Source organism: Rousettus aegyptiacus, unplaced genomic scaffold, assembly GCF_014176215.1.
Source record: "Rousettus aegyptiacus isolate mRouAeg1 unplaced genomic scaffold, mRouAeg1.p scaffold_m13_p_5, whole genome shotgun sequence".
Taxonomy (NCBI): domain Eukaryota; kingdom Metazoa; phylum Chordata; class Mammalia; order Chiroptera; family Pteropodidae; genus Rousettus; species Rousettus aegyptiacus.
The window spans coordinates 49,180,092-49,202,551 of record NW_023416308.1 but is presented as its reverse complement, the minus strand read 5'-3'; the positions used below and the strand labels follow the sequence as shown (position 1 = coordinate 49,202,551).

General features: G+C 38.5%; 1 protein-coding gene across 2 annotated transcripts in view; it reads right to left on the bottom strand.

Annotated features, from left to right (window-relative positions):
• Positions 1-21,723, bottom strand: part of SLC35F2 (solute carrier family 35 member F2) — a 52,394-nt gene extending 30,671 nt beyond the window's left edge. Inside the window, exons 1-2 of one of the 2 annotated variants that reach the window (XM_016160589.2) lie at positions 21,467-21,579; positions 8,086-8,323 (exon numbers count right to left, since the gene is read on the bottom strand). Coding sequence is in view for 1 of the 2 variants with exons in the window: in XM_016160588.2 (XP_016016074.2) it covers positions 21,467-21,576 (110 nt within the window). In the remaining variant the exon portion in view is untranslated. Of the gene's footprint in view, positions 1-8,085; positions 8,324-21,466 lie in introns of both variants that reach the window. The other variant, XM_016160588.2, reaches the window with a different exon arrangement.
• Positions 21,724-22,460: the final 737 nt, after the last annotated feature.

The window sequence follows — 22,460 nt, the reverse complement described above, 5'->3', positions numbered from 1 at the left end:
CCTGGGTATATATTAGAAAATCATTGAGGGCTTAAAAAAAAAAAAATGACACCAAGACTCTAGACGAACCAGCTGAATCACATTATCAGGAGGTGGCGTCCAAACATCAGTCTATTTTAAAATCTCCCTAGATGAGCCTAATATGCAATAAGGGTGGCAAACCACTCAATTATTTTCTCCCTTTTGTTTGAAGAAAAAAAGGAGTTCCAAATGACTGATAAAATACATTGTTTGAATGCAAATCACACGTTTTCTTCACGTTATGTCTCAATAACTCTGTGCTGCTAGATTGCACATTGTCAGCTAAAGGCAAGATTTAGTATTAGGGCTAAAAGACTTTTATGGAGCATAGCTTCTTTGGGGAGATTTAAAAATCCATTACATCTGCCACCTGTAAATACCTGGTACAGAATAATAACCAACACTCCTAGAAAAATCCTATTACAAATCTGAGAAGAAATATTCATTTAGACCAAATCCTCATATTTAGCGCATAGATTATCTAGTGTCTATTACTGAAGTATTTTAAATTATATTGGAAGTAAACTAGAAAATAAACAAGTAGTTTTTATTCACATAGTGCGTATCAGCCTGGCTGACCTATTATATTCTTCCAATATCTGCATTTCGATGGTTCAAAAATTTAGCCATTAGTGTGTGATCTAATTCTAACACACATAAATAGCTAGTTAGCGGTTTCAAAGAACACACATCCTTATATAATAAAGGCATACTCGATATTCAAAGTGGCCAAGAGAGACAAATTTCAAAGAACAGAAAATGTAATAGCATGTACATATTATTACCTTAAAAAGGAAAGCAAGTAAAGAAAGGAAATTTGTTTTCTTTTTCCCCACTGGATTATGTCTTAGTCATAGCAGGTGCTCAGTAGATGCTTATTAAATTAATGAACAAATGCTACAATTAAATACTGAGATGCTATAATGTTAAAATTCAAGGTAGACAAATATAGACAATGAGACCCTTCCAGTGGTTTGCAGCAGTTTCGTTTTGTTTGGGTTGGGTTTGGTTTGCTTTTATAAAAGGCTGATAGAGACAGCACCCCAGCTGTAGTCTAATGGGAAAGGAGTATTCCTTCTAAACACAGTGGAAAGTATAGTAGACGTTAAAGAGATAGAGTGACTCTATCTCTTAGTAGTATTATGAAGTTTAATAAGTTAGCATTGTCTCAAAAACTGTTTTGTTTTTTTTTTAATGGGTGTAATACCACCTGTGTAAGGGTTAATTGATGTATATAAAAGTCCCTACCACCTCAAACACTCAACGAATTTTCACTCCTTTCTTCTTCTTAATCTGGCTCGCCCAGCCTTTATGAAACCCCTCTACCAGAGCCGTCCAATAGAACTTTTTGCGATGATGAAAATGTTCTATACATGTACCATCCAATACAGTAGCCTCTAGCCATATGTAGCAAGTAACCATTTGAAAAAAGGCTAATGTGAATGAAAAAGTGAATTTTAAATGTTATGCAATTTCAATTTAAACAGTCATTTGTGGCTACAGACAACTACCATACTAGATGGCAAAGCCATGGCCCAGCATTGTGCAACCCAAGTTACTGCAGTGATGGAAATGTTTGAGAAGCAGCTATTGAGCACTTGAAATGTGGCTTATAGTGTGAAAAAGGAACAAAATTTTCACTGTGTTTCACTGTAATTTGTTTTAATTTAAATAGCCACATGTGGTTGATGGCTATAATACTGAAGAGCACAGCTCCAGATCAGTGCTTCTCAAATTTTAATATGATATGAATCACCCGAGGACCTTGTTATATTGCACATTCTCATTTAATGGATTTGAAGAGAAGCCTGAGATTCTGCATTTCAAGCAAACTCTCAGATGATGCCTGTGCTGCTGGTCCATGAACCATACTTAGTAGCAAAGTTCTAAAGCAGGCTTCCATTTCTGAGGCCTCTCAACTCTAAGAATCCATAAAACTAGTGACAGCAATCTATGGGCTGTTCAGAAGGTGCTTTTGACACTTCAAAAAGCTTAACAGTACTTTTGACCATGGCTGGGGGGTGGGAGGGAGGGGCGCGATTTCTAAATTTTACTTCTAGGAATCTATCCCAGAGATACTTTGGCAAAAATACAAAAGGCAAACATACAGGCTACTACTCATTGCTGCACTATATATAATAGTAAAAGACTAAAGAAAAAAATAAAAATGTTTAACAATAGAGAACTCGCTGACTAAACACAAAAGAAGTACTGTGTAGCTATTAAAAGCAAAGCAAATACTTCTATACACAGCTAAAAAGTGACTGCCAGGATATACTGAAAAAGGAAGCAAATATGGAGAAAAATGAGAGGAGATGCTAACGTTTACCTAAATTTGTTAATATTTTTAAATGGAAAGATAAAAAAAATTTTTTTTAACTATTTTTTAAGATACCTATGTCAGGAAAGAGAGCAAAGAAAAAGGTATATATATCTGAATATACCTTGTTTTATAGATTTTGCTGAGAAGCTGCATAAATATTTTATATAACTATAAAACAAAAATTAATTTAAAAAAAACCACATCTAAAATAAAAAACAAAATTTAAATAGACAAGTATGTTTTAAGTTGGTGGCAAAACAAAATAGAAAGGAATTATTTCAAGTGACTTTAAAACACACTGCTTTGACAGTACATTCCTAATAGAATATACCATAGGAACAGTAAGAACTGTAAAATATCTTAAATTGTGTAGAAGTGGTATTGATATTGAGACTGCGTGTATATACTGTGGAAAAAACCAAACAAGACATTATACTGATGTATTAATTTTCGGTACAGAAAAAAAAGATACAGGTGTGAGATTAAAGACTAAGTTAAAAATCTATAGTTCTCAACTTTATTGAAAGTTAAAATTAACTCATATGGCATTTTATATATTTTTAAGCATATATTTCCTATCTCTATCCACCAAAAAGCCCTGAAACAATGATCAATCAACAATCATGAAAATTCCTAGTGCCTAGAATATGCAGCTAAATAATATTTCATACTAAAAAGAACTAGGACTCCTTAGAGAATGACTGCTTCCAGAAGTGGGGCAAAAAATGCACAAAATAAGGTTGGGACCTCTGGTCACACCAAGTGGCTAGAAAGCTATCAAAGTCTACTGGAGTCATGACAAAAAGACATCTGAGCATCAATACAAACAACTGTAATGAAATACTTCCTTTGTGTTTAAATCCATGAGTTAATCGCAATACTTAAAGTTTTTAAACCTAAACTCATTGGTCACCTTCGGAGGAGACTAGGGAACCAAACCATTATTTTGAAAATAAACAAATAAAGGAGAAAAAAGCAAACATTTATCCTTCCCTTCCTATAAAATTATACCTCGGGGTAATGAGTTGATGATTGGAAGTCTGTCTTTGTAGAAATATGTGGATAATAAATAAAAATGAAATGATGGAAATACAATATCACTTTACCCTAGTAAAATAATGAATCTAAGCAATAAACTTCAATAGCTCCTAATACAACAAAGAGAGAGACGAGCAAATATTACATACCTCTTGAGGGCTTTACACAATATCTATGAAATATTCTTGCCAAAAAAAAATAGGACCACAGGATTTTTAACAGGGGTCTATGAACCAGGTCCATGAAAATATTCAGGGGGGATCTATGAACTTGGGTGGGGAAAAAAATACATACTGATTTTCAGTAACATTTAACTAAAGTTTAGCATTTCCTTTAATTAAGAACATAGGCAACAAACTATAGTAGGACTAGGAGTACCTATGAGTTTGCCACCAAAGAATTCTGACATTTTTATATCATACAACTGTTGCTGAAATTTCAAAATATCATTTACATTCATCACTGCTCCAAAATCATGTTAAAACTCACAATGAGATCTTGCTTTTTAACATGTTTTTTAAGGGAAAAAAGCACATATGTTAATATATATAGCAATGCATTTTTACAGCTTAATACCTAAATAAATGTAATTGGTTTCCATTATAATCTGATGTATTTTACTTTTATGCATTTAAAAACATTATTCTGAGAAGAAAATACTGTAAAGCCACCTGAAAGAAACAATGGGCAAAACCCAGAATGTAGAAAACTCTACATGACAAATGAACTATTTCTTCAAAAATAACCTGAAAGAGAAAGAGGAAGCCTACAGAAGAAAGATGTAGAAATAATAACCCACTGGGATAGATGGGCCTTTTGAGCATCTTGATTTTGTCAACAAAAGAAAGTCCGAACCTACAGAAAAATTTGAAGTTTATTTGAGCCAATAACTGAGGACATGCCCAGAAACACAATTGCAACAGATTTAGAAAATGCCCTTGAGAGTGGTAATTTGGCAACTTTTTTTATACGTTTAGAATCAAAAGAGGAAAAGGTAAAGATTACATGAAAACCTCTGGTGGTAGATTAAGGAGGTGGGAGAAAGCAAAGCTGGGAAATCTCTCAGATGGGATAAAAAGTAAAACAGAGATATACATCATTTAAGGTGGTGGGTACAAGATAGTTAACACTTAACAATTACAGTAAATAGACATGTATGTGGGCAACAAGATAACAATGCTAAGTTCTATGGTCTCAAAACTAAGGAAACTTTGGGCCTGGGATGTGACTATCCACTATGACCTGCCCATTTAGAGATTTATGATCAAATCATCTTCTGTGGTTACTATTAAAGAGTTTATCAGGCCTGCCACGTAGCCTCCTGAGTCTGTCAGGTCTGCTATGAAGCCCCTTCTTCGTTCACAATTTGAATAAACTATTTAGAAAATTATGAAATAATTGGAGAAATTTGAACATGAGTAGATATTTGATATTAAGGAATTATTGTTAATTTTCAGCGGAATAACAGTATTATTATGTTTTAGAATAATGTAATACCTAATGGTATCATTATTACTATGTTTTTTAAGTCCCTTATCTTTTAGAGATTAATACTAAATGAAATTTATGCATGAAATTATACAATGCCTGAGATTTACTTTAAAATAATCCAGGAGAGGTGAAGTGGAGAAGTATAAATGAAACAAGATGAGTTAAATAATAATTGATACTGGGTGATAGGTACATCACACTAAGTAATAGTCTCTACTTTTATTTGAACATTCCCATAATAAAAAGGTTTTTAACATCTAACAGAAACCCCACATTCACCCATAAGGCTGTTCAGAAAAAACGAAACATCACATTTATTGCTTTCAGTTATAATTATGCCAATCAAGTGTGGTTAACATTCATTTTCTCTTGTTAATCAGAAGCTTTGGTGTCTGATTAGTCAAAAAGAGAAAGAAAATAAATTCAATATTACTCAATAACTGCAATTCAGAGGAGTTTCAATATCTTTCAAAATAAATAATTCCTGGCAGAAAACTAAATAAATGGATTTATAATAGAGAAAAACTCTGAAGATTCCTGATTTAATATAAAACACATCACATTGTATTCTACTTAGTATATGTCTTAGGCTGCCCAAGTAGGTTGTAGGCTCCTAAAAGGCAAAAATAATGTCTTATCCATTTTTGTTTTTCCAGTATGCGAATCAATATGGGCTAGCTAAATTGCTGCAAAGGTAAAAAATGTCACCAGAGAAACAGGCCGTTCTGAAGCCTCTATTAGTCTATGTACCAGGAGAAACTAACTATAATGGACTACAAAAAGAAATTATTCTAAGGTGTAACTTGGAAATGTATCAACCCAAATACCACCAGAAAGCATTCAACTTTAAAATGAAAATGTAAAATAAGTTACAATGCATATGGAAATAGGATTTGAAAGAGTGATAGGGGTCTGCTCTGTCTGGGCAATATAAATGCTAGAAAAAGGAAGCTTGCTAAGTTTCTCCAGTCCTATATAGGAGCAAGACTCTTTGAATGCATCGACGGCTAAGCTTTAACTCCTCGGAAGGCAGACACAAAGAGTAGAAGAAGGGTGTCATGAAGGAGGTAGGGACATATAATTTGTTTTGTCCTTGTTGTAGAATCACCAAGCAATTTCAGATCTTGTATTTCCTAAGCAGATTTGTCTGTTGAGATGGTCTTACTGTGACGAGCTGTCAAATTTAATAGTCATAGTTCTCATTATAAATACATTTATTTTCAAGTATAAATGTAAATTTGAACAGGAAGAGCCACCTTATCTAGAGCCTGGTCACCCCCAAACGAACTGACCGTGATGTTCCAGACACACAGAACTAGAAAATCCCACCAAGGAACAGGCATCTATGGTTTCAGGTGTCAGCCTTCTAAACTACAATGCTAAAAGCATGTTCATAAATACCACCGTCTTATATTTAATGAAATAATGAAGCAAGCTTTTCCAAAAATTGCCCTATGAATTATAACACCCATTACATATTCTATTTATGATTACTATACAAAATAATGGAACAGGATACTTGTGAAATTAGCAGAATATTTTTTCTCCACTTGTCTTCACAATACTTTCTATTGAACTTAAACTAGAAAGGAGAGAAAACTAACCAATTATGCAGTATTCTATAACAATGCAACAGAAGTTTAAAGAAGAGCAAGCTTAGTGTTGGTCTAGATCCAGCGAGTAACCCCCCAGATTACATTCAATCGCTTTAGATGTAACTCAGGGTATTTTCAGCTGAAATGAACTTCAACCTCTGGGCCTTCCCAACTCTGCTTGTTCCTAGAGCTATTTCATTCTATTCTGACCCTGCAGGAATGAGAACAGGCTTAGAGCCAAAGGATACTTGGAGAAGAGCTAAGGAGTCAATGACTAAATTGATCGATGGTTCAAAATGCCTGATTAACTGAACCTTAAAATTAATGAGAAATGTGAAGGACTGTATGGCATTTTGTTTTATTTTGTTTTCTACTTTATCCACTTTTGTACATACTAACTTTTCTAACACTGAAACATCTATTTTTAAATCTCTGTTCTTTCTTAAAAGAACCAGGAAAGTGAAGGGAACAGCAGGAAACACAAAGAATAACTTTAGAAGACTTCTTGATGCCTCATTTTGAATCCTTGTGCTAACTGATGTTCACAGCTCACCTTCCCTCTTTTGTTTCTGCCCCAGCCTCCTTTGCACTGTGATTCTCTGTTGACAATTCAAGGTTTCCAAACTGCTGACTTAAACTCCCTAGACTTGCCAATGGGGCATCCATCATCATCATTTATTTATTACATTCATGCTAATGGACCCCATCGGAATACTTTGTTTTTATAGTACCTTGCAACTTATGAAAACTTTTCTGTACCCTACCTTATTTGATTTTTGATCAGTGCTGTGGGGTTACAGGCAAGGAAACTGAGAGGTTGAGAGAAGTGAAATGAGGTGCTCAACTGACATTCAAAAGTGGCAGAATCAAGTACAAAATAAAAACTCTCTGGTACTAAGTAAAGCACATTTGTTAGCTCACTATGCTCCCTCCTACATGATCATGTAAAATAATCTCAAAATGAAGGGTCCATTCCTTCTTTTTTTCTTTCTCTAACCAAATATTTGATGAAAATGGATGCTGCTTCAACAATACAGGTTGGTTGATGCTAACCACATCTCTTTTTAATACCTGACCTTTTATATGATCATTCAATATGACTTTAATATTATATTTCCCCATATATTTATAGCGGGTAATATAGCTACAGGCTCAGTTATTATAGAATCAAATAAGTTATAGAATTATAATTATTTTACATTTTACTTGAAATTTTGTGTGCAAATGTATCCTAACATACTCCAATCAGTTTAATAAATATTGTCCACAGTACTGAAGTATAAAACCCTCTGCAATACCCGGCAACTTTAATCATCACAATATCATCCCACAACCAATAAGAGAGAAACCTTGCCAGTATTAGATCCTCTAGAAAAGTAAGAGTTAAGCAAAAAGTCAAATGGATGCTAGTTGAAGGGACCAGCATTCAATGCCTTGATTGGCTACTGAACCTTAACACACACACACACACACACACACACACACACACACAGAAAAAAGAACCACTTGAGGTGTTAACGGTAACTGTACCTATGGACTGCACAAAGCACACCTGGAAACTGCAGCCTTGTCCAAGGGAGCCAGTCTATCTCAGGGATGATCAAATCAAGTTTCTACCTGTGTCTTTTTTCAGGAGATGGGGTAGCCTTTTCAGTAGGACATCACTCCAAGACTTCTGCGTAGAGACTGGACCATGTAAGAATTCTCCTTGCCTGCTTCGTGGAAATAGTCCCAGCTGGCAGGCAATTTCAGCAACCCACAGTGACTTTTTTACTTCCATCTTCTTATTGGTGCCCAGTTCAATTCAGCAAATGTTTTTTTAGTAACTAGTAAGTTCCTGACATTATGCCAGGCTCTAGGAATAAAAAGAAATAATAAACAGAACTTCTGCCCTCATGGAATTCACAATACAGCAGTGAAGAAAAACAGTAAACAAACGAGTAGGATGGGGCATAACCTAATCTGAGACTTCATGGAAAGTTTTGCTCATAAAGTGATATTTCACCTGAGACTTGAAGAATGCACAGAAGTTGTTGAGGGCAAGAAAAAGGGAACACGAATTGCTGTGCTGCCCCAGCAGAGGGGATAATATTGTGAATTCTCCAGCATGACCAAAGCACGGAGATGCAGCTCATCCAAAAGATGCAGCTATCTCTTTCAAACTCATGGTACAATTGAAAAAAAGTCTAGCAATTCTTGATTGATTATTTCAAACATTGACCATGTGCAAAGGTTGTGAGTTAGTTGACTTGAGAAAAGGTTTCCTTGACATTTTATAAATTATTGCTTACATTTTTCCCAGTATCCAGGTGGTCTTTGTGCTCTAATGCTATTTTTTAATTTGAACCATTTTTTAGATTCTATCACCAAATGTAGTAGCTCCCCAAAAATGTCTATGCCCTAGTCCTGGAACCTATAAATAGGTCACCTTACCTAGTATGATATAGGAATATATTAAGAAATATATATTTTTTGGTCTGGGCTCCTGGTTGATCAGAAGTACAAGGTGACAACCTGGGACTTGAGACTAGTGTCTGAAATGGGGATTGGGGGAATAGAAGGATAATCTTTTTGGACTGAGCCCTTAACCTGTGGGGTCTACACTAACTCCAGGTAGTTAGTGTTATAACTGAACCATAGGATACCTTGTTTGTGTCTTGGAGAATTGGTTGATGAGAGAAAAAAACCCACATTTGTTGTCAGAAGTATTGAGTACAGGAAAATGGTTTTTTCCTTTTCCGTGGCAAAAGGGACTCCATTGCAATTACAGTTAAGTACCTTCAGATGAGATTAGCCAGGATCATCCAGGCAGGCCCAATCTAAACATATGAGTCTTTAAAGGGAGCACCTTTCCAAACTGTTGCCAGATGGAGATGTGACCACAAAAGAAGAGTCAGAGAGATACATTACTGGTTTAGAAGGTAGAGGAAGGAGCCATGGGCCAAGGAATGCAGGTAGACTCTAGAAGCTTTTAAGGCAAGGAAATCCATTCCCCGCTAGAGCCTCCAGAAAAGAACACGACCCTGCCAACGCCTTGATTTTAGCCAAATGAGAACTGTAAAATAAATGTGTTGTTTTAAGCCACTGAATTTGTTAATTTGTTATGACAGCAACAGAAAACTAATACATTATTATTTATGATACTTTAAAGCAATACTTGAATCATAAAGCTGTAACTATTTATACTCATCTCAATGAATTTCCTTAGTAATAAGATAATCACATCAAATAAACAGTCTATGAAATAACTGCAGACAAAGCTGATCAGGAGCCATTCTGGATTTAAACACTCTCACCATTTCCAAGGGAGAAAATAAAACCATGACATGAAGCCAGGAACGCTATAACTAGTTTTAGGCCAACCAACAGAAGCAAAAATTATAAATCCTTTATTTCTTCTTATATATTACATCCTGTATAACTCTTAGATAGTCAAGAACACAGGGAAACATAATAATACTCATCTGCTTTACAATAAAAGGGAGGCAAGTGCTAGTCACTGAACTAAGCTCTTGATGTATTAATTTATTGAATTTTCATACAACCTTAAAATGTAGGTATCATTTTGGCAAAGTTCAAGTCTTTTAATCAAACTTACATGGTAAATAAATAGCAGCACTGGATTAAAATCCAAATAAAACTCTAAAGCCATTCTTTCTATTCTACTATGCTAAGAAAATGAAATAATTATGAGAAGAGAGTAAGAAAGGTACCTAGTTTCAGAATGATGACCTCTTAATTCCTATGGCGTTTGAGTTGTAACCCTCTTTCCCCATTTTCCACATTCTGCCTATAGCATTACCTATGTCTGCTTCATTTGCTTTACCAAATTATACATGCATGGGTACTTTTGTGTCTCCCCCCACCCCCAGCCATACACACATCCACACAATACATAGTACTGTTATTATTATTATTGCTGTTGTTACAATTGCTATCATTACTATTCCTATTGTTACTGTTACTATTATTGTTATTAATAATAACAATAATACCTATACTTACTTGAGTGCACACTATGTACCAAGCAGTGTTCTAATAATCTCACAATTTCATAGTCCTAATTCATTTAATCCTCCCAACAATCCAATATCACACGGGTAGCAAACAATAGAACCTGGAGAGCAATCCAAGCAGTGTGGCTCAAAATCATTATTATATTGGAAGTACACTACTGTCACCTATTAGGGACTCAAAAAATCCTAACGAAAGTGAGGTGGTTCAATAAAAATAATTGTGAGCCAGGTGCCTTTCTAAGTGCTTACATATGTTGTTTCATTTAAATCTCACAAAAACTCTTGTAAGATAGGGATTATGAATACAATTGTACTGGTGAGAAAGTTTCAGCTGTTCAGAGAAGTAATTTGCCTAAGGTCAGAAAATCAGTAAGTCTATATATTTTTTCCATTCTACATACTGCCTCCCTAATAATAACAAAAGTAAAATATATAATATTGAGGATTATGATACCATGCAGGGAGATCAATTGATACAAATTATCCTGCATCTCTAACAATGGGTATTCATTACTATAACCTATTTGATTACATGTTCTAAAATTAATTATTTTAATAAGGAATGTTCTAATGAAAATAAGAGGACATAAAATCTATTTATGATATCCTCCCTCTGTCTGTCCTCCAGTTTTTCATTGGCTGAAATGAGAAAAGGTGAAACACACTTTCAAATCACCTATTCTCTTTGGATATGTGTCAGAGGAACTGGAGTCCTACAATTTAGATGAGAAGGAGGGACAACACTAAACTGTGCGCAATCTGTGGAGGACACGGCCTCTACCTCCAGGATCCTCCCTGCTCCCAGACTCCTCTCCTCTGTGAGAATCCTAAGAGGGGCAGCAATGTAAATACACTCCAAAGGCCAGAAACTGGAGCTCCAAGACTGCTGACACGGTGGATGCAGAGATGGGGAAAGGGTAAACTCTCAGAAGGATGGGATTAGTACGGGGTAATGAATGCACTGCTGTTTCAAGAGTATGGATGATGAAAGTTGATGACCCTATGACAAACACACAACCTTCTCTCTACCCGCCCCCGTCTGGCACAGGCACTGAAGAATAGTTACTTTCCCTGTTGTCAACAGGCAGACAAGAAGCCATGCCCCTAAAATTTTATATTCCTAATACTGCCTGCCCATTGAGTCAGAATGGGAAGTTTTGAAGGACTTTTTTTTTATAACTATTATAAAATCTACAATAATCTCCAAGTAGATATCAAAACAAAACTACAGTTTCCAAAACTTGAGGGTTTTGTTTGTTTGTTTTGTGTTGTTTAAAATATAATCATCTGAGGAAGATAATCAACTGGTCTGCAGTTAGAAGAATGAAATCAACAGTGAAAAGCAAAGCACAAATAGAAAATCCTGGTGTGGTTTGGCTTCCTGGCTCCAGCTGCCTCTCTGCTCTGTAGCTTGGCACTTTAACCCTCCTTGAATTCTGCAAAGTAATCCTCTTTTTTACCTATACCAGTGGTGAAATGGATTTCTCTAACAAACTAAATAAACTCATCAAACACCAACCAGACACCAGAAGAAAACAAGAGTCTAAGCCTGACCTAGAAAGTTCCTGGGTTCTCACCCGGCAAGGGAAACGGAGGCGTAAGGGAGGTTTTTCCCTGTGAGTCATATTAGCCTTTCAACACGCCCCTGGGCCTCAAACCAAAAAAAACTGATTCCCCTCCTTCATCAGCTTCAGCTGCTACTTTAATCCAGCTAACTTTCAACTACTCTCAAACTTTTCAATGGAACTGCCACTATCAGGCAAGAAGTAAATGAGCACTATTAGTAGGGAACCTGACGCAAACCCCAATTTTTCAACTCTCAAGTGTTATCTTTAAAATCCATGTAAATTGCATTGTGCATAGAGCATACTGTTTAATATAAAAATAATGTGCACAGTATCTTCGCAGATAATACAGATATTTCACAGAAGCAGAAACTCATAAGGCCGATAAACTACACACAAACCCAACTTCATTAGTCTTCAGAGATATGCAACTTAAGAGATACTCTTTTTACATTCATATGGCTGTCAAAAATTTAAAAGCCTGATAATACCAAGTTTTAGAAAGGATGTTTGTTTCAAAGGACTTTTCACACTTGGCTGTTAGGAGTATAAACTGATACAACCACTTTGGAAAAACTGTCATTACTTGATAAAGTTAAACAGTCACATACCCCACAATACAGCAATTCATCTCCTAGATGTACGTAATGTGTATGTGTATGTAGAAAAGAAGCTCTTACAAGTGATCAATAGGAGACATGAAGAAGCATGTATTTAGAAGTCTTGTTCACTACAGCAAAAAAACCTGGGGAAAAAACCAAACGCCCACCAACAGAACAAATGAATAGTATAGTATATTCACACAAAAAAACTATTAGAACCAAAGTGAGTGTTTTGCAGCATTGGGCAACAATATAGATGAATCTTAGCAATGTGATATAGGGAGAGAGGGAACAAATCTCAACAGATTATATATAGTATGCTATCCTTTTAATAAAGTAAAAAATAATCATAATAAAAAAGTTTTTTAGAAATGCAAAGAGGTACAAAATTACATAAAAATGAAATTAAGGAAACAGTGAAAGGATTCAGGAAGGTGATTATCTCTGGTTGGAAAAGAAGGGGTACAGAAGAAGGCATGACCAATAATAGGTAGATGTACATTACCATCACGATTCTAGTTTTAGGGCTCGTGGTGGTTTCCAGGAACTTATTGCAGAAAAAAACTAATTTAGCCATTCATATGCCAACAAGGAAAGTGTGTCAGAGCTAGGGATTATGATTAATCCACTCCTGTGCAACAGGAGTCTGTCTAAAAAATAGATCAAATAATGCTTCGAGAAGACATATTCTATTTATCCTGTGACTTTATAAACCCTCTGGCACCTCTGAGGATACAAATGGCTGAGAAGAAAAACCCTGAGGGAGGGCCAATTATAAACAGTCCAAGGCCTGTTTTTTTCTGTTTGCTGCCCAGCTCATAAGAGGCAGGGTAGCACAGTAGTTAGGAGCACAGGCTCTGAGGCGGGACTGCCCTAGCAGGGGTGCGGGTGCGGGAGGGGGGCGGGGGGGGGGCAACTCGGTTGTGTTCTTTACAGCTGTGTGACTAATCCTGTTACAGGAAAATTACTTAACTTCTGTGTCTCATCCCCACATGTGTCCAATGGGCTGTCAGTGATAGTACTATAACACTACATAAAATTATTGTGAGGATTACATGAGTTAATCCACACCTGAGGTTCTAGAATAGTGAGGTTGCTCTAGGTGCACTAAGTAAGCTTTACTCAACAAAGACTGGCTTTTATTATTTTTATCTCTGCCTTGATACCACTGTGAAAAGCTTAGGAAACACTCTTCTAAACTCTTCTGGGCAGGCTTACCCCAATACTACTCTGGGAAGCTCTAAGTCACACAGCACACTACTAGCCTCAAACTTTCGGTGAGGATTTGTTGGACTGAAGAAACTGAGTCGATTTGTTTCTAAGTACTCTGGTTCCAAGGAATGACTAGAAAAAAGGTTAGGACTTATCTGTGGTTTTTCATGGACTCTATCTCTGCATCATTAACATAAATAACCAAGTTTTTGCGATATATCAGTTATCTGATTACCTTAATCAACACAGAATCTTGTAAGCATCCCCCCCAAAAAAACTCAAAATCTATGGACTAAAAGTTTTTATACTTTATTAAAAATGGAAACCTTTTAAATCTTTATACAGGGCCTATTTATTTTCACTATAAGCAATTCTAAGAAACTCGGTTGTCTGGTGTCTACAGTGTTAATAGTTAATTAGAAGTCATAATCCAGATAAAAAATGCAGGCTTCCAGAGATATGTTCACAGAAAAAAAAAAATCACATGTGACAACTAAGAGAAAAAATTCAGAAAAATATAATTCATTTCAATGGCCCCTAAGCATATTACTACACCTAGCAGAATAATTAAAGTTCATAATGATGATCTTGGATCATAAAGAAAAACTGTTGTTGATTAAAAGAAGAATAGTCTCATATATTTGTTTTAAATACACCATGAAGACTTTTAAATAATGTTTTCTTTTTTTCTTGATAGAATCTCCAAAATTAGTTGCAGATGGACTCATGAAGTAATTCAATGGTTGTCCTACCCTACAAAGTTGTTTGATGCAAACCAATTAAATGTTGAAGAACTGCTGCCCCAAATTATGAATAAATTAATTAACTGAAGTGAGTGATCCACTACATAAATAGTACCATTTATTTCAATTTAAAAGTAAATGTTAACATTCAAAGGAGAGAATTTTAAGTTATCTGTAAAATTCACCTGTGTGAAATAGTTCATTTTCTCTAATGATCCTCAGTAAATAATAAAGAACTTTTTATAGTTTTTTAATAGTTTTTATAGTTTTTAAATAAACTTACCAAAACTTATATGCAGACGCAGATTCGCTTCTTCCACAGATTCGCTTCTTCTACTACTCAAAATATCTCTAAAAACTCCTCTTCGGGAATATCCTAACTTTATTTCAGTCCTAATTCTTACATCTTATTTACCAAATCTGGTTGTAAATACATTTTTACTGTTTCTAGAAATCAACTGCTCCCATTTCAGTTCAATGCCAGGCACAAAGTAGCATAGGTACTTCAAAGACAAACTACCATCCTCTGGCTTTAAGCCATTCTCCCAGGCTAGTGATCATGACTTTTTACTCACAATATGGTAAATTTAATGAGTTAGGAACAGGTATCGGAAAGGTATAGAGGAAGGGCACCCAACCCAAGATGTGTAGAGACAGAGGAGTTAGAGAAGAACACTGCCTGGCTTGCTGCTGTCTATAAAGTCTTGAAGCAGCTATGAGAAGAGACGAGAAAGAAAAAGCATTCCAGGCAGGAACTACAGGTATAAAGGCACAGACTACGGTGTGTGCAAAAGAATCAGAGGCATGCTGGTGTTGCTGGAGAGCCACGTGAGAGGTGGACATTCTGGGAGTTGAGCCTGGGGAGGGAAGAGGGCCAGTGATAGAGGGCCCTGTAGTTCATGTCAAGAAGCCCGCACTCTCACAAAAGGACAAATATTGCACGATTCTACTTATATGAAGGATCCAGACTAATCAAATTCCTAAAGACAGTAGAATGGTGGCTGCCAGAAATTACAGGACAGAGGGATGTGGAATTAGTGCTTAACATGTACAGAGTTGCTGTTTGGGATGATGAACAAGTTCCAGAAATGGAGAGTGGTAGTGTTGCACAATATTGTGACTATATTTAATGTCACTAAATTATACTTAAATGGCTATAAGTATACTTAAAATGGTTAAAATGATAAATTTTATGTTATATATATTTTACCACAATGAAAACCACTATAAAGATTGTCCAGGTAAAGGAGAAGAAAAATAGGGAGGGATAGGAGGGCATGGGAGGAAGGGGAGAGCAACAGCCAGAAGCAGTAGTGACAGCCACAGCTTCAACTCCATCCAGTAATCAGTGGTCCTCAAATTCGTTTTAGCTGCAGAACCCTTTCTTCAAACATCTCAAATAAAAGCCCAACTATAAAACAGGCAAAGCAACAGATCTGATGGGTGCCAGAGGCCTACCAGCAACTATTTCCCAACTTGTCTCCATAATGGACCCTGAGGAACCTCCAGGAAACCCAAAAAGCTCCTCAAGTTTGCAAACCACTGGTGCAGGTGATGGGAAGAAGCACAAAGGTTTCAGCCCGAACATGACACAGTGAAATTTCTGAAATAGTAAAGTGGGTCTGGTCTTTAGAATCAAATGAACTACCTCAACTCTGCCTCTCAATAGCCATGCGCCCTTGGGCAAGTAAGTTATTTATCTTCTGTCAAAGGGACTAAAAAAGTAACTATTTTTACAGGATTGTCTTAAGTACTGAATAAATATAAGTAGGATGCCTGATACAGGGTGAATTCTCATTGGATGGCAGCTATTGACACTTTACTTTTATTTGTCATTATTCTGGTTCCTGTGTAGTGGCATCTCTGGCCTTTACCCACTAGATGCCAGTGCAACACTCCTCCCTACACCACACCTCCAAGTTGTGACAATCAAAAATCTCTCTTTAGGGGACAAAAATAGTTATTTTTTCAGCGGTTTGGGGGAGGTGGAAGCATGGGTGGTCACTAGGACAGGAGGACAGGTGAAAGATTATAAAAGCCGGAACTGGAGTAGTGACAATAGGGATTGGAGGGAGAGATAGACTCTAGAAATATTCAGGAAGTGTTGTCGAGGCAGGAAATAAGCATGGGGCGCCATCTCCCTCCAAATCAACCAGAAGAAAGAAGCAGAGATGAGCAGGAAAAACCCAAAGGTTGCCCAGAACTGGTCTTAGGAGCTGAGGGGGAGCAGACTATAGGCAGGAGCAGAGAACTGCCAAAGGCCCCGTGGAGGGCATGTTGGAGAACAGTTTTGAAAGTCCACCCTTACTTCTCCCCTATATTCCATAAGAACAATTACTGCCTGTCCTTTTAAACACACCTTGCAGTGTTGAGAAGTTAAAGATTCAGGCTGTCCAACCAGGAATCATTCCTCCATCCACCCCCTCCAAGCTCCTATGGCGAATGAGCAAAAACCTAGAGAGAATACCTCCTCTTTCTTCTTCCAGAGAAGCTGATGATAAAGCCATGGTGACAGAATAGCCTGGTGGAGTGGAACCAAATGAGTAGTCATCAACAGCGGTTCTGTGTTGCCTAAGGATTTTCCAACTTGGGGTTCAACCTCTCCCTTAAACTAAGTCACCACAAGGGACTCAGATCCAGGGCTGGTCAATGGCTCTTGCCCAGTACTTAAGGGGATATATATGAGAATGCTCATCACAGTGTTGTTTATAGAGGCTGGGAGCTGGAAACTATGTAGGTGTCTATCCCTAGAGTACCACAGAACCACAGAATTCTCAGCAGAAGTTAGTTAGAAACAGAAGCTAGATCAGTGGTTCTCAGCAAGGGGTGACTTTGTCTCCTAAAGAGACATTTGACAATGTCTGGAAAGATTTTTGATTGTCACAACTCGGAGGTGTGGTGTAGGGAGGAGTGTTACACTGGCATCTAGTGGGCAAAGGCCAGGGATGCCACTACATCCTACAATGTACAGGACAGCCACCTGAAACAAAGAATTTTTTGACCCAAAATGTCCATAAGGCTGAGATTGGGAAACACTGAACCAGATGAACAAAACAACATGACTGGGTCATAAACATATAATGCTGAATGAAAAAAAAAAATGTATAAAGAGATGCAATCTATTGTAAAAATTCCTCTTTGGAGTTAGGGATTCATTCAGTCAATCATCTGATACTCATTGTGTATCTATTGCAAGATAGGTGCTGCACTTGGCAGTCTACAAAAGTCATCAATACTAGATAGGATTCCTTACCTCCTGGAGTTTAGAAGTGGCAGATGTTAAGTAAATCTCCCAAATAAAAGAGAGAAAAGAGGAAATATTTTGGAGACTGGTAGAATCTAAAGTTCCCCAATCCTCCACATGCAGGGGCCACAAAAAGTCCCTAAATTTACAACTTTGCTTAAGTAGTAATACAGCAGAACTACACACACCAGCTTAGGATTGTGCTGTTTACAGTGCGATCTCAGTAGTTTTTGCTGAATGAATAGATGAAGGCCATACAGTTAAACACCACTAAATGACTCCTTCAAAATTTTCCAGGCCTCAACCTTTGAAACAGGAAATTGAACAGAAAGGAGGAACTAAAGGGCCAGGGCCCTTTGCCAGACAACAAGGAGTACACGTGTAGATTGCCCAACTACTATTATTCATTTCTCCTCAATTTCATGCCACCTCACACTAAGCTATTTGCACTTCCTTGAACAAAACCCTCTCTGGCACCTCCAAGCCTGGACTTCCCTTCCTCATCTAGCCAACCTGGAAAACTTTCACTCACACTTCAAAATTCTGATCATTTTCTCTGTCAAATTCCCCAACCCTACCTCACCCTGCTGGATTTGATCTCTGCTCTCCTTTGTACCATCTGTACTTTGTGCTCACCTCTGCAGCATTTATCATAACTTCTTATCATAATCTGATTATGTGCTAGCTCTCTTGGGAACAGGAACCAAGTCCTATTCATCTTTATAGCCCAGAGACGAGTCTAGAACCTAGAACATCATGGAAAATGAAACAATGAATGAATAAACATGTCCTGCACTATGCTACAAAAAGAATAGGATAAAATCTATGCCCTCAAAAAGCTTAGCACCTATTCAATGAGAAATGATAAATATACAAATAATTAAAGATTTTCATTAGAAATGTAAACTTCATAGTTGTTATAAGAAACATGTATTTTTAATATATAAATTAGAACAATGCTTTAGAATGTAAACTGCCAGATAGTATGCAATTAAATAAATCTTCAGGTATTCCTGGAAATCATATCTCTCTATTACAGTATTTGTCATTTGAGTTGGTAGCAGTAAATGACAAAAGACAAAATTACAAGCAGAGTGCACTTGGAAACATATAGCACTCATTATGAATGCCTGACACATAGTAAGTACTCCTAAACTTTTATCTGTATGCTAGTGAGGCAGGTGTATCAGCAGTTGGGGCTACCCAGAATATATCCGTCTCATAATGAGAACACAACCAGCTCTAGGCCCCAAACATTCCCCCTACATTTAGTACCCAGTTCTTAACTCCTTTTTGTAAAAGGAGTAGAAGAGTTGGGTAATCACAAACTATCCCCCTATATTCTATCCAGGTGATGATAACACACTCATTCACCAACCTCTCTTCACCCCCCATAGTTCCCCGGCCACAATTGGGGATTCACGGAGCCAAACCCAAGTTTGAAAGATGAATTTTAATACTGAGAGTTTAAAATATTGAGTATAAGGAGTACCAGATATCTGGTAAACCACACTCTTCTGATTGCTAGGTAAGACAAAAAGAAACTATAAACCAGAATCCCAGTGTCATCCCAGTGTCTGCATAGTTGCCAGAAGTTAAGACTGAAACTCTTCATGAAAAAAAGTTTTGCCAACTGAAAAAGGAAGCTCCAGCCCAACACCCTCAGAATGAAGATCAATAAAGGGAAGACTGAAGGGAGTGTAGCCGAATGAAAAGGAAGCCTTAAGAACCTTTGTCATCCCTCATTCATTCATTTGTGTGCCAAGGGTTGTGGGAAATACAAAAATGAAAAAGATTTGATTCTTGTTGTTAAGGACTTTGTCCATCAGGAGTATAAGATGCCCACAAATAGCTATCACACAAGGAGAAAAGTAAAGATGCACAAGGGAAGTGCAAGAAAAGTGTGTTCACAGACAGAAGAAATCTCATATTTAGGAAGCTATTAGATACTCTTGAGTGTAAAACATACCAGAATTTGGAAATATTAGAAAATTAGAAGAAGAAAATCATTGCTAACTTTGTCACATCTTGCTAAATTGGTATCTGCCATATTGTCTGTCCCAACATCAGGAATGCTGGCACCTCCTGGAGCAATGTTACATCTTCCAATCACAGAAGAATGGAGAGCTGACAGCAGGTGATGACTAACACGGGCAGAGTGGTAGCATGAGCCATGCTGTCTGCCCACTTCTGTGTAGTCAGCCACTTAATCCTCACAACAATCTCACAAGATAGGTACTGTAATTATCTCCATTTTGTGAATAAGAACTGGGGCAGAGAAGTTATGTGACTTGGCTAAGGTCTCCCATCTGGTAAGTGGCACAGACAGGATATGAGTCCAGAATCTGTGCTCTTAGCCCTTACACTCCACTGCCTCTCATTTGGGAACTTGTGGTTAAATTTATCAGGACATATACAGCTGCATAATACAAGATGATTTTTGGTCAACTTTTCCCTCTAAACACATCTGTCTATTTAAAACTATACTTCTTTGTATGACAAAAATACATACACTATTCTTGATCTAGTTTTGAAAATGGTATGGCTTTGACAATCTTTTTAAAGGGAAATTCGCTTGTTAACCTGAAAAAAAAAAATAGCAAATGCCTGTTCCACAAAGGTACCACTGGCCAGAAGTGGTTAAGGGTGTAGTTTGGACTGGGGCTTGCCGGCACCACCCCTTAGAGGTCATCACATGGCCTTAGACAAATTGCTTAGCCTTCGTTATTATTTCTCCATCTGCAAAGTGGGTATGATAATAGTGCCATCTCATAAAATGGCTAGGATTAGATTTTAGCATCCATTTAAATTGCTAAGCACAGTATTTGACACAGTGAATGTTCAATAAATATTAGCTTTCATTATTTAGGTCCTGGGTTATCTGTATTTCCAGAATGCAAGTCCTTCTGTAACCACAGAAGTGCTTTCTCTGTCCCAGAGTTGCTGTCAATCCCTTAAGCACATTTCTATTACCCACAGAGCACAGTGACACTAGAAGCAAGCTTTCCTGGTTCCCAGACCTGGAGATGGCCATGTCGCCTCGCTCAGGCCCGGGAAGGAGGCAGGCTCTGGACTACCTCCGGCGGCACCACAAAACTTAACCCAGATTTCTCACTTGGGTGAACTCATCCGTTAGTGGAGGATCACAGGCCCTGTCGGAAGGGCTCGGCAGCAGAAGGAATGCAGGCGCCGGCGCCAGGAAGGAGCTCACCCACCTGCCAAGTCCGAGGGTGGGCACCCCTCCTTCATAGCGTCCCTGGAGACTTTGCCCCGTCCCCACTGGGAAGCCACCCGGGACTGGTTTAACAGTGTCAACAGGGTGAATTTCCCCCCCCCCCACACACACACACCCCCATAAAATACATTCCCGCGATTTCTAAGAGAGAGCCGAGGGAGGAGCACCAAGCGCTTCACAAAGCCAGGTAAAGAGCTACATCCCTGGTGCACATGTTGAGCCGCCTGAAGCAGCTGCAAAGTCCGCGCGGCCGCCTCTCCCTCGCTGCCCCGCCGCGTGTGCTCCGCAGCCACGTGCGAGCCCGGCCGCAGGTCCGCAGCCCCCCGCGCTGCTGGGCGCTCCCGCCGCCCCCCGGGGCCGCGGCGCGCTCCTTCCACTCACCAGGTGAAGACTTTGCCTTTTACCCTGCGCAGCAGGCCGGCCACCCTGCCAGCCGCTCCCTGCGTCTGAGGCTGCGGAGCGCCAGGTCCCGCCGGCGAGGCTGCTTCCATCGGGGCGCCTGCAGTCTCCGGCGCCCGGAACCCCCCGAAGTGCCGGGGCCCGGAAGACGGGAGGCGGCGCCTGTGAGGCCGGCGGGAGCTCGGCTCGGCCTGTGCCCGCGCTCGCTCGGTCGTCTAGCTTCTCCCGCGGGCTCCTTCTGCGGCGAATCATTAACTGTCAAGCCCCTAGGGCCAGACAATACATTTGCAGATTACAACCCGGCACCTTGGGAGGAGTAGGAGGAGAAAGGGCACTTTTTTTTTCTCGCCTTGGCAGTCGAGCCTGAGTGTTGGGTGACACCCAAAATGCATTTCAGGTATTTATGGCTCCTTATTTAAAATCAGCATTAAGGTGATGACGAGACTTTATGCCGGCGTGTCTGACCTTAAGAAGCAGTGAACTTTGCTAACTAGAAAAGGCCGGCTGACTCCGGCCTCCATCTCCCAGTCTCCCTCCCTCCGACTAATTTAAAAAATATATTTTCCACCTAAAAGAACTGAAAACGTTTTACTTCTGTTTTTTGTTTTGTTTTGTCCCCCCGCCCCTCTCGCAAAACCCTAAAAGGATCCTGGTACCATGTCTTTGTGGTGTGTCTCATTCCTCACTCGGTGTTTGTTTTGCCTTTAAGTAATCAAGAGTTTTCGCAGAGGTGCCAGCAAAGGGAATGGTGCCAACTGCTGGCGCTCAGCCAGGGTGCCCTGGGCCTGGGCCACGCCATCTGATGCTTCTGCGGGTCAGTAGGGACTAGGAGCTGAGTTTGAAAAGTTCCTGACTCTACCAGCAGAATGTAGGTGGGTCGGCAGACACTCTGCTTCCTAAACGAGCCCGGGAAGGCAAAAGAAAAGGTTTTGGGACCCCTCTTTTTTTTCTGACCACCTCCTTTCCTGGGCAAAGT